Source organism: Condylura cristata, unplaced genomic scaffold (genome assembly GCF_000260355.1).
Source record: "Condylura cristata isolate star-nosed mole 26May11 unplaced genomic scaffold, ConCri1.0 scaffold00014, whole genome shotgun sequence".
Taxonomy (NCBI): domain Eukaryota; kingdom Metazoa; phylum Chordata; class Mammalia; order Eulipotyphla; family Talpidae; genus Condylura; species Condylura cristata.
The window spans coordinates 32511545-32525061 of record NW_004567115.1 but is presented as its reverse complement, the minus strand read 5'-3'; the positions used below and the strand labels follow the sequence as shown (position 1 = coordinate 32525061).

At 35.3% G+C, this 13517-nt stretch overlaps 1 protein-coding gene across 1 annotated transcript in view; it reads right to left on the bottom strand.

The window, feature by feature from the left end:
• Positions 1-11516, bottom strand: part of DHX36 (DEAH (Asp-Glu-Ala-His) box polypeptide 36) — a 43093-nt gene extending 31577 nt beyond the window's left edge. Inside the window, exons 1-5 of the mRNA XM_004682330.2 lie at positions 11222-11516; positions 6289-6413; positions 5352-5583; positions 3651-3689; positions 2239-2409 (exon numbers count right to left, since the gene is read on the bottom strand). Of these exons, the coding sequence (XP_004682387.1) occupies positions 2239-2409; positions 3651-3689; positions 5352-5583; positions 6289-6413; positions 11222-11467 (813 nt within the window). The 5' untranslated portion in view covers positions 11468-11516. The remainder of the gene's footprint in view (positions 1-2238; positions 2410-3650; positions 3690-5351; positions 5584-6288; positions 6414-11221) is intronic.
• Between the last annotated feature and the right edge of the window lie 2001 nt (positions 11517-13517).

The following is a 13517-nucleotide window of genomic DNA, read 5'->3' as shown; positions in this document are numbered from 1 at the left end:
GGGGGGGGGGCAGGAGGGGTCTCTGAACCATGGTACCTCCAGGGAGGGCCCTGTCATTGTTCTTTTAAAGTGCTTTCTCTAGCATCTTATTTATTTTTACTTTTTCAGAAGAATTATAAGTCATGGTCTAAACTTGTAAAACTTGTGTAATTGTTTTACAAACCTTGAGTAAGCAAATATTTTGTTGTTTTTTGGTAACCTATAATGCATTGTGTTCTGAAAGTGCTGACTGCCAAATGTAAGCTGAGGATAAAATAATTTAAAACTGGTTAATAATCCTCTTGTGACAGAACACTGATTTACAGAGTTATTAAAAAAACACATTAAATTTTTTTATATATATATAAATTTTTTAAGATTGATTTATTTATTCATACAGAACTAGGGTACAGGCCAGAGGTGCAGGGGCAGTGAGAAGATTCACTAGAGACAGAGCGGGAAGCAGAACAGGCCGACTGATGAAGTGCACTGCTGAGGGGAGCAGTGGGCAGGTCAGAGGTCTGCTGCGCCATTTGGATCACCTCTGGGGCAGGTGGGGATAGAACTCATGCAAAAGTGGCTTTAGCTTCTTAGTGCTGCGCCACCAGGGGCCCAAAACACATTAACTTTTAAGAAAATAGTACTTCAAAAGTAAAATTCTCCAATTTGGTATGTACTGACTTAAGACCATTAGTTCACTTTTAGGACTTAAAAAAGTAGTAAAGATCCAGGTGGCCTTAGGAAAATGACTGAAAATAATCTAGTGAGCATTTCTCCTTGCTATCAGTACAAACAGTGTGACTGCCATGTGTTTGAAAATAAGAATGGATTTTTAAAGTATTTTTTTTAAATGTATTTATTTCTGTATAGAAGACCTAAGGTACAGGTCAGAGATGTGGGGGCTGGAGGTGGTGGTGGGAGAGAGAATAGGGAAAGGAACAGGCAGACCTGTACTGACCTACACTGCTGAGGGGAGCAGCAGACAAGACAGTTGAGGTCTGCTACACCATCTGTGTCACCTCCCTGGCAAGGGATCAAACTCCTGCTGCAGTGACTGCAGATAGCTTCATAGTGCTGCGTTTTTACTGCTTGCACCACCAGGGAGGCACCTAAGATTGGATTTTTACCTAATTTATATCTAATCATATCATTGTACTATAGTAAAATCCAGGTTATTTTTACCCATTTTGTGATCTTATACAATTTCTAGTACTATGGTTATCCCATCAAGAGACTGCTGCCATACTTTTAATTTTTAGAAATCAGAATCATAATAATTAAAGCAGTTTTGACTACAGTATCTGTATTATAATAGTGTAATAGGCCCTCCCTGGTGGCACAGCGGGTTAAAGCACTGCACTAAGAAGCTTAAGAGTTCGATCCCCGCTTGCCCCGGAGGTGACCACATGGCGTGGCAGACCTCTCCTGACCCACCCATTGCTCCCCTTAGCAGTGTACTTCACTGATCTGCCTGTTCTGCTCCCCACTCTGTCTCTGGTGAATCCTCTCACCCTCCGCATCTCTGGCCTGTACCCCAGTTCTAGATGAATAAATAAATCTTTAAAAAAAAAAATAGTGTAATAAAGAGCATTATCAAAAAACTACTTAAAATACATGCAATTTTCTTACAGAATTATGTTAACATTAAGATAAATATATTATACATTGAATGATACAAGAAACGTCTTTAAAGATTGTATCACACACATATCAGAGTCATGTAAACAATTTTTTTGTAACAAACATGTACAGTAAGTGTTAAATGGTAAACCTGAATCTTCTTTTCATGATAAATTTCCTTATTATACAAATTCATTCAAGATGTAGAAATGCATCTTAAAATAGGCAAAGTTTCCCAATTTTACCACTGTTCAAGGTGTTATGTACTGGGAAAAAAAGACCTGAAAACAATATTGAATAAATCAAGTAAAATTTAAATCATCTAATGATGGTGATTATTTGAATCTTGTAATCAATTCTATAAAAATTTATCAGTTTTTCACTCTTTTAGTTCTATTTTGAAATTTGTGTGGTTTATTATTTGTCTGGAATTTATTAACATTGACTCTCAGTAACACTGAGTTCACATCATCTTTTATTCTTTGCTACCAAATATTGTCCAACCAATTATTTGCTTTCATACCAGCACAGCCAAAATCTCAATCACTCCAGATCTTCAAAACTAGTAATTTTCTAGCAAGACTACTTTCAGGAGAATGGAAATAAAGCAGGATGTTTTAAAATTGAGAGGCTACTTACTGAAATGGCACTAATTCTTCTTGGCTGAGTACAAACTATCCGGCACGTAGATCCTTTCCCTCTTTCAATGTAGTTATCCAAAATGAACTGAGTAACTTGAGTGGTTTTTCCACAACCAGTTTCACCACTGATTACTGTCACTTGATGATTATCAATCATATTCACCAATTCCTATTTCAAAGGGGAAAATATCTAAGTAAAATCACATTAACAGCAACAAGTTTTACTAAATTCGCATTGCTCTTAACAAACCTTGTAATTTTTTTTTGTTTGTTTTTATTTGCAATGATAGTCTTTTGGATATCTGAATCTACCAGATTTCAAGAGAAAAGCACCACCAATTTATAAAAGGAACAGAGTCAGGTACTGGCATAGAAAAATACACTGGCAACAAAGCAGTTTTTAAGTTCCATACATAAGAAAGAACATTAATGAAAAAGAATGTTGATATGTGGTGCCATTTAATACAGAGGCAAATTCCCTGATACCCAACACCTATTACAGAACTTTAGGATTTATATCACATTCATAAATATGTCCAAATTTTGGAGACTGTTTCAAAACAAGGAGGAGTATAATTATAGTTAATTTCATCTAAGTAATTAAAACAAAGATAATTTTTTAAGACCCAGATCAAATGGGTCAACTATACCTATCTGGAAAACCAACGTTCTTAAAAGTTTAGAGAAACACCAATTTTCAGTAAGAATTGGTATTTTTAATAACAGTAGTCAGTAGTCACTTTATTAACAAAATCTTCCTACCACCTTGCCACTTTAAAGGGATGTTATGAGTTATTTTTATCTACAAACTAACTTGAAAACCAATATATTTTAGATATGTACCATCTATATTTTAGATGTTATATATGCCAGAACAAGGTTGAAGTCTGAAGACTGAAATTTATAACTGGTAAATTTCTGTTGAGAAGCAGAATGACACTCATTCAATGAGCAAACTATTTACACTGAAGTTTTATAGAAAAGTCAGAAAACAGTAAAAAGATATAATGATCAAAACCCTGTCCTCAAAGTGCACTGGCCTAAGAGGTGCAGACACACAGCAGAAGTTAGTAAGTGCTATGGAAAGCCAAGAAAAATTAAAAAAGGTTCACAGAGTTGAGAAAAGTAGAAAACTATATAATTCTATCTAGGGTGACTGTGTGATAAAGCATAGTAAGTCAAAGCACTTTATTTCCTGAAGATTTTGATTAGAAATATAAATGGCAATAATGTGACAAAACTTTAGGAAAACTATCTGATGACTATTTTTTTGTCCTTCAACAATTCAATGAAATTCCACTAATAGGAAGGTTAGGGGAAGGTTCATTACTGTAAATCTTCCTGATAAACTTTAAAAAGAAAAATGCCTATTTTGCAAATCAATCAAGTGATACTGATACTCATTTTTACCTTTTGCATTCCATATGAGGGCAGCTTTTCTCTGAAGTGCTGAAATGTAAAAAAAAAAAAAAAATCACAATAAATGTAATCAAATTATAATCAGAGTAGTACCATAAATGTTATAAGTAACAAAATTTAAAATCTTATATAAAAACTAATGATAAAGTATTTCACTGAAAATATACTTTTCTTGATAGTGAAATGAAATTTATCAAATTGCATCCTAACAATCCTAAAATGTTGCCTTTACCATTTCTTCTATTCCATTTTTATATAGCGACTTTAGGTTTCTACAACTTCATCTTTTTTCACCCACTGATCCACCCACTTAGTTATTTTACCACTTAGTAATTCATTAGGTACTGGAGCAAATTCAAAGATTATTTCTAGGTGCATACCTTTGGATATCAAGGAAAACTTAAAATAGTAAGTATATGGTGTCAGGGAACCAACACTACCATTTAATAATTTTTAGTTAAAACAAATTTAGAGGGCAGGTCCCTCAAAGATTTCATCTCAATGGGTTGCCACAAAATCTGAATGAAAAACCTTTACATATAAAGCAAGTGGGGGTTTCTGACACATTGAAGCAACACATTTTTGGTGAATTACAACTGGAACTGTAAAGAGGGAGAAACTATTTTCTGTATCTTAGTTATGGAGTAAGTTCTACTTTTGAAAACTTTTATGGAATCCCATATTCATACTCTATACAAATGACATACACTGAAGAAGCTGTACTACAGCTTATATGGATCTAGGTACATAAAATAAAAAATTCTTCATGGGCCTCCTTGGTGGTCTATGGGTAAGTCTCAAGTGCTATCACTTCTAGGCCTGAGTTCAATCCCTAGCCAGGGAGCTACTCCACATGGTGCAGCAGTCCTCTCCTGTCTTGCCCGCTGCTCCCCTTAGCAAAGTATTTTAGTAAATTCACCTGTTCTGCTCCCCACTCGGTGTCTAGCCTATACCCCAGTTCTTTCACACACACAAAAATGAAATCTTTACAAAAATGTTGCTGACAATAAATACATCATGTAAGTTTTGTATGATTTAATTTCATTATTATAAAAGAGTTAAATGGCCTGGGGAAAACTTTAATTTTTTTTAACTTATTTATTTATGCATATATAACTGGGTTATAGGACAGAGGTGCAGGGGCATTGAGAGGATTAACCAGAGGTAGGTGGGGGAGCAGAACAGGCAGGTTGATGAAGTATCTGCTGAGGGGAACAGCAAGTGAGACAGGAGAGGTCTGCTGCACCATGTACATCACCTCTGGGGCCAGGAATTGAACTTGCACTGAAGTGGCTGTGGCTTGATTGCAGTGCTGCATCCTAACCTGTTGCGCCACTAGGGAAGGCCTGAAAAATTATAATTCTAATGACCTCATGTCTCACTAATTTTTTTTTTTACAAAATTAAAACTTAATGAGTGATTTTTTCTTCTATACTACATTTATTAAATTATGTCTTCCCCTCATGAAAGAAGCCGCTATAGATGAGACAAGCTACTATAAACTATACGTGATTCCATTTCCATTGCTTTTCTCATTGGTGGGGGGGAGGTGAATTTCCTATAGATGATGGTCTGTTAAGTAAACAATAATTTATACCATGTGCTACCTCTAAACATAAGTTTAAATACATTTTTATGCAGTATGAGAAAAGATAACAAGTAAAATTTTTCCTACAGCTTGCTTTTCATTACCTGCATTTCAATATATCGAAGGTCAGTTTTTTTCTTCTGTAAATCTTCCAGTAATTGTTGGTCTAAGGTTACATCTGGTTCATTTTCTTGTAACAGATACTCTGAATCTCGGTCAATATATTTGTCCCTGATTCTAAATGTCCTCTTTTCTTGATTTATTAGTTTTTTTTCATGTTCCTCAAGTTTTTTCTCTGAGTTTGGTTTGTTCTTAGAAGGAGCTTCAGTACCATACCTATTTTGATGAGATGGAAAAAATGAGAAAGCATTAAATGAAGAACCATTAGAATCCTGGGACAAATTTTGATGATCTTTATTTCAAAATTACCAAATCAAAAATGGTTTTATTATTTTTCATAGTAAAGCAATTTTGAGAATACCTACATTCTTATAAAGAACCTATGTTTTCCTCCTCTAAATAGTTAAGTTATCCCTTGTTTAAAAAAAAAATCTACAAGACAGTCATTCCTCCACTGTAATGACTTAACAGTGCTTTTTTTTTAAATTTTATTAGTGTTGTTTTATTTCACTTCAATTTTTTTCTGAGTTATAAATGGGAAGCGATATTACACAGTACCAGAAACTTTAACTATGTTTTTGTAAGTGATACAGCTCCTATGATTTTCCTCTAATAATAGCAATTTAACTTCTTGTAGAGCTTCTCCACAGAATTTCTGAAATATGATGATAATAGTCAGAAGATAAACAATAATACATCTCATCTCCTTCCATTTTGCCTTCCTGTGGGAATATGCCACTAATCTTTTTCCCTACTTTTTACTGTTTCTATTCAATCTACATAAACAAAATTTTACTTTGGGGTTAAATCACTCATCCAAGATTCTAAAGATGTCATTTTCATTATATATATTTTTTCATAGCCAATGCTATGAAAGAAGTGTCACTATGCCCATTTTTTAAAATAATACTTTTGTTTTACCCGTGATCTTCAGGAGCAAACCAGGATATCTGTGCCTCTGAATCTTTATCATTCTTAGCTTGGACAGAATGGAGTAGCTGCACAATCTGCTCTTCTCGGCGTTCATCCATGTGTACTACAGCTCTCTATTTGTGCAAAAGAAAAAGCACACTTATCAACATGAGAAAGAGTGTGTTAAGTTATCTAACATTTTTTAAAAACAGGCAAAGTAATATATATTCAACAAACATAAAAGAAAGTTAAGTTAACCCATACTTGTCTTCTAGATCAATTCCACTTCCTAGATCCAATGTCAACATTTTTTTTATATATAGTCTTCTAGATCTTTTTCTATTATATTATAAAATTAACTCATGGATGACTGAAATAGGGAGCACATTTATGTCTTACTCCATCTTTACTCCTTACCTCCTAGCCTCACAGACTAGTCATTATGAAATTTTCCCATCTTAACGCTTCAAAGATACTCATAAACTGAGTATCTCTGAAAGTTACTAAAAACCCAAGATTATTTCAAAAAAAGATAAACTAAATTAAAATTGGACAAAGTATTTTGGTTGCAATGGAATTTTTACGTTCTCACACTAATAGGAGGAGTAAGTTTAGAAGTTAGAAGGTTGAGCTCAGTGTGCATAAATAGAATTGATCAAAAGGCTGATCAGATGTTGTAAATGACACAGTTGCCACACAAAATGTGAAAGCATGAAGAGAAAATACATTATCAGAGGAGTTATTATGAACACAATAAGAATAAGAACTTGGAAAAGTTATAAATGCAAATTAAAATAAGATGAATTATAAATATTTATAATTAATAATTATTTACTAAATTAAAAATAAAGAACTGGCAGATTTTTTTTTTCCTTCAAGTATGCAGACAGGAAATATGGCCAGGGTACTGAATGGAAAAAGCCAGGAGCAGAAAACATGCAGTAAGATCTTATTTTCATTATTATTATTTTTTAAAAAAAGCTTATCTACTTTTCACATTTTTTGCAAGTTTTCTTCCAGATGTATTTCTTATACATAATAGATTGTTCAGAGACGTCTGTCAGATGAATGGACAAATGATTAAATCTATCTTTTACAGTAAGTTTGTGTGATGTGACACTTCTGTGGTAAGCCATGTTTCGCTTTAAAGAAATAGAAACACAAAAAATACAGTGATATCTTTGATGCTAGGAATCTAAAAGACTTTTGCTTAATTTAGTCAAAGTTTTCATTATGCTAATACAATTTAAAAGCACAATACAGCAAAACTTTGATAGGAGATGCAGCAAAATCTGTTTAAAAGCAGTAACTATAGTCCCAAATTATGCTGTTTTTTTTTTTTTATCCACACTACAAAGAATCTTTTTTAAATGGCTTATATATTACACTAATGTATCTTTTCTATATAATGAAACCTCTTCACTAGAACTGGGAATCTTCAACCTGGATTTCCTGGTCTCTGCCCTATGCACATTTTACTTTGCCAATTTTAATAAATGACTGTAAAAAAACTGCCACTGTGAGTACACCAATGTGCTCAGCACTCTGTTACTCCTCCTATGCAATCATTACTAGCCTTAGTCTTGCAGAACCAGACGTAAGGGATCATTACTAAAACATGTTTACCCTTTGCTTTAAACTCTGTAATGTAAATTCTGCATTAACTTTTAGTTGCTCTTTCTGCCTACCTAGAAATCAATTATGTTCTTTCTTGGCAGTTAGAAATGTATACTTTCATTTAAAATGCCTCTGAAAAGTAGTTTCTGGTAAAAAATCATTCTCAAGTAAAATGTCCTTAATTTTTGCATCCTTCCCAACAAACTCAAGAGTTCAAAACCATTGTTTCTCTCATTCACACTTCAAAAGGGCAAAATAAAAGACTTAGCATTTTTACCTGTACAATGATTTATTTCCAACTGAAACTCATTCACATTAAAGCATTGCCTCAACCAACCAGAACTTTATATTTTGAAGTTTTTACCTCTACTAGCAGAACAAAGGTTCGCCTCCTCACCTTGTTATATGGATTTTAGATATCCACAAAAAGGCGGGATGATTGAAAAATGAAACAGCCCCTGAAAACATAATTTTATACTTTTTAATAAAAACACAATTTACAGTATATAAAATTTTAACCTCTTATTTACAATGAGGTTCTCCCCACAATGTGGCTCGATTGGAGACTTTATTAACGACAAAATGTCAAACACGGACCCTGCCTTTTTTGTAGATGGCCTTCTTCCTAACCTTCCAATTCTATCACCCTTCACTGTACCTCACTACCTGCCTGGAGAATCTCAGACACATCTTACACTTCACGGCTATAGTACTTTACAGGATTCAGTTTTGGTTATTTCTTTCCTTTTGGATACCTCCATTAATCTTTCTGCTTCTAGTTATAATTTTCTGGCAAAGGAGACCCACAATGTTTGTTTTTTTTCCACCTATATTATCAGTTTCCCTTTAGCAATTACTTCAAACTTTTTCCATCCTTTTTAGCATACCACCAAATGGTCACACTCAACATTTCACATATTATTTCATAATGAAAACAAAATTGTAAGGAAAAGGTACTCAACTACTTGACCCCAAACCTAAAACCTCTTATGTGAGATTGCCCTACCTTAATGTCAGAACAATGCACATCTAAGCTACTGCTTTTTATATTCTTTCTCACCTCCAAGTTGTGGTGGACTGCTCCCTCAATTTGAAATCCCTCTCCAAATTCCAATTCCTTTTTTATCTCATGTTTCAGTTTAAAGGTTACTTCCTTTGTGAAATCCTCCAGAATCTTTCTACTTTCAGTTAGGAAACAGCCCACACTCTCCTTATAAAACTCTCTACAGCCCCTCACATACCATAAAGGAGGAGAACATGCATGCATCTTAATAGCACAGTTACCTAAGATACTATCTCAGACATATTTGATGCTCAATATTTTTTTTAACAAAATGTGTATCACTAGAATGTTAATATCATTTTGTAAATATGGTTATTTATAAAAAGCAAAGTCTTGGAAATTCTAACTTAGAAGCAATGAGCAATCATCTGTGGATGAAGGTAATTAAATCAACAGGCAGGATAAACCAATTACTGAACCATGCTCATATTTTAGATATAAAAGATGGAAAGATGCATTTTAGAGAACACGAAAACTGTAATAAAACACAAAAATAAAAGTATGTGTACAAAAGCTATAATTATATCAGATTGTGTGCATGGGCTCCAAGAGATACCTACAGGGAAATCTGACAGATTAAAGCTACACCACCAAGATTCCTGGAAAGCATGTTATGGTGCACTGGAATACACTAGACTGATAAAAGACACCAGGCTTCCAATCACATTCTGTAGATCACAATTTAAGATTGGAATATTTATTTTAAAAGATCACTGTGAGTCTAACAAAGGTAGGGGCAGGACTGCAAGCTAGAAGATCAATTAGGAGACCACCAACAAAAACCAAAATACTGTCTATGATAACTGATAATAGATCTGTAGTAATTATTTGGATATCAGTGATTGAATTTGGGATATACTAAAAAGGCACAGTAAACAGATTTGGTGAAATAAGAGAAGAATCAAAAATAAATCCCATTTTGGCTTTGGCAACGCGTATTACATTAACTAAAACAAAGATTTGGAGAGATGGCAGAAATCAAGAGTTCCATTCATAATGATCCATGACAATTTTCTTATTTAATTTTTCATATTTATACCCCATTTTTCCCAAGGATACTGAAGCTCTAGATGTTTCATCAGATTCTCTTAGTAACATGCATAAAACCTTGTATGAAACAGGAGGTCAATTAAATTTAATGAAGAGTTCTTAGAAAGTTACTGTTGCACATCCTTTCACAGCAATTAAATATTCTTCCAATGTCAATATGACTTAGATGTGCTTCCGTGGATTGTTTAGAAAACCAACTTACTCAAAGAAAAAGTTAATCTTGGGTTGTTAAAGAAATACGCTGATCACTTTTGTAAGGAGAAAAATGTGATTATGCTGTGAAGATAAATGGATAACACCCCAAATTTCAATGAAAATGACAGAGATAAGAAATATCCTTAATGAAATTATTGAAAAATAGCTTAAAAGATTATTTAATTACACTGCAAATAACTAAGTGGGATTCTATTAAGTCTGTGTTTAAGAAGTCACTAAAAACCTATTTTAAGGTTTCTATTAAGTTTCTGTTTCATCATAGTACTTTTAAAATTAGAATAGGCCACTCAGGTAACTTTACAATTTTCTTCACTACAGATTTGCACGATACAAGTCAAAGCACAATCACCAACCTGAAGCAACTGAATCACATAAAATCATGCCTTAAGATTTCTTCTTCTAGGATCCTAAACTTCTTCTCAAAGAAAAGGAATTGCTAATTAACAGAAACTTCTCCAGCTGAACATAAAAAGTAAAGTCAGAAAAAGGTTTGTGGCTGTTTTAATAGTAAAAATAGTTGGACTGTGATTCTAAATGGCCTGCATTCAGAATAGTTCCTGACAGCCTCTGTTCCACCGAAAACTTGTATCTAATGTAGAAGGTCTCTATTTTCAAGTTCACCTGGCAAAAAAAAAAAAACCTTAAAATAATAAAAGTGACCATAATTAGTCTAAGGGAAAAGGGGAGGAGAGACCAGAAACAGTATGACAGTGACACCACATTAAAGTTCCTTTCAGTTGGAACCTGAATTTACCATTTAGTTTGTCCAGCTCTCAGGTCTTTTAGGCAAAGTGCACGTTCAGCCGACAGTCAGATGCACATGGCTGATTTAAACAATACCTGTGTATTTCACTTCACTTACACTTTATAAGTCAAATTCACCAGTTAACAAACGAAGACATGAAATAAACAAGCAAAGAAAAACTTAGGGGCTGCAGGAGGGAAAAGTTGGCCTGCCTCACTCCCCCGGCCCGTACATCAGGAGTCTCTTATTACCTCCTGCCTTTCGGCGTCCTTGTTCTTCTGCCCCTGTTTCTTCGCGTACCATAAGCCGATTTCGCGGCCTTTCAGGTGCCCGGGATGTCGGCCCCGACCGCCGCGACCACCACCGCCGCCGCCGCCAGAGCCTCGGTTTCCTCCACGACCTCCGCCATGACTCCCACCATAACCTCCTCCATAGCCTCCGCCGGAGCCGCGAGGCGCCCCATCGCGGCCCCAGTTCTGATGGTAGTCATAGCTCATGGTCCCGGGTGATATCAACCCGTGAGAACCCGCAACCGCTGGAAATGGCGTCCGGGCCGGAAGTGGGTGCAGGTCCACTTCCGTTTTGCTTCCGGCGCCCAGGGCGAGGGTAAGGCGTCTGAGCGTCACAGCAGCGGCTTCCCGTGACGTCAGGGGCCAGCGACTGCGCATGCGCGGAGGGAGGCGTAGTGAAGGCTTGTCTGATGTGTCCACACTTGTGGATCCTTGTACTTCTGAAGGGAGAGCGCGCGAAAGGCTCGCAGGTTTTCTTTCCCTCAGCTTAGCAAGTGAGGAAATGGGTTTGGGGATTTATTATTTGAAGTAAAAATCGGGAGTTTGCTTTCCCTTAGACCCTTAGTAGTAAACATGGATTGACACAAGTTACAAAAACCTACGGGGAAATACACTGCCTTCTAGCGGTCTCTAATGAAATGAATTCATATCTTTCTTGTTTTTGGTAATGTTGGCATATAAATTGAATCAAGAAAACGTAAATGAGTTTATTGATGAATTAAGACCGAGGACTGAAGTCGGAGTACAGCTAGCTGCTAGGTAGCTCTAGGAAAGCTGTCTAATAAATTCTGAGCCTCACCCTGAGAAACAGTCTTTTAAGGAAATCTTTTTGTATTTGCAAGATTTTTTACTGAGAAGTTTCAAGGAGGTGGTTAATGCATACTTGATGATGTCTATTGAGGAGTATTGTTATTTTACGCTATTTCAAGGCCGGCTTATCTTGTGAACACTGTTTTAGGAATGCCATTTTTTTTAAAGTACTGATTAGTTCCAGACAACTTTATGCTGTTGCTGACAGTTTTCCCCGAGGCCAGGCCAGCTATCCCTTGGGTTTTGAGCTCGCCCCTTAGAGGGGTATGGGTACTACTTAATGCTTTATTTAGTTTACAGAAGCTACTTCTTGAGAGAAGACTGGCACTTATTTTAAGTATACACTTAAATGTAAAAATGTCCCCGTCTCTTTTAAAGGATGTCATTATTGGGAGATAAAGTTTTAAAATTTAATGATGCATTGGATGTGGACAATTAAAGAAAAGAGTCAGATAATGCCTAAGTTTAAAGTTGAATGACTACCAAATAAAGAGGTACCATATCACTGAGAATAGAAATATATAATAAAAGGGAATTTTAAAATAATTAATAATTTATATTTTGGTTTTGATGATTAATAGTTGTGAAATGTAGTAAATGCACTATTATTTAAGGAATAAGGAATATATTTCTCACAAATCAAAACATTTCAGCTCAACACGGGAAGAAGTAGAGGAGGATGAAATGCAAGGAAGACGATTCAGCCCCAGAAGTCCTGCTCTGTAGCATCACACAGGAGAGGTACAGGCACCTAGCACATATTTTGCTACTGCTTATTGTTCAAAGCCAGTCTTGTTCAGATTCCTTTGGGGGATAAAGGGAGGTGGAGGGAATATTGAGATAAAGTGTTTATTTTATCCATGTGCAGTTTTAGGCTATGAAACATAGAAATTGAAATGTCTAGGAGGTAGCTCATTATATGAGTTAAAAATATAGGCTATACAGATTATACATTTGAGAGCCCCATGGCAATGTGACTGAGACCATGAAATGAATACTACCAATAAATGTACCCAGTGGGTACACCTGATACAAGTATGTGAGTTATTTAATAGGTAGATTGGGACTGAATATATCTCCTCCAAATTCATATATTGAACTGAATTGAACATGAGGTCATAAACATGGGGTCCTAATCTGAAATGACTAGTCTCTCTATAAGAAGTATTCTTATAATTCACCAAAATTTTATCTTTCCTCAATAAGAAAGGCCATGTGATAGGAAAAAGGATGGCCACAAGCTAGGAAGGGCATTCTTGCCAGGAATCCAATCAGCAAGCACCTTGATCTTGAACTTCCTAGCCTCATTAACTATGAAAAATAAATGTTTTGTTTTTTATGTCACCAACACTTAAATCTGGCATTTTGTTATGGCCACCTGAGCTGACTAACACAGGGAATAATTGGAGACCTGAACTAGCACTTATTAGTCATTCATCATTTTCTG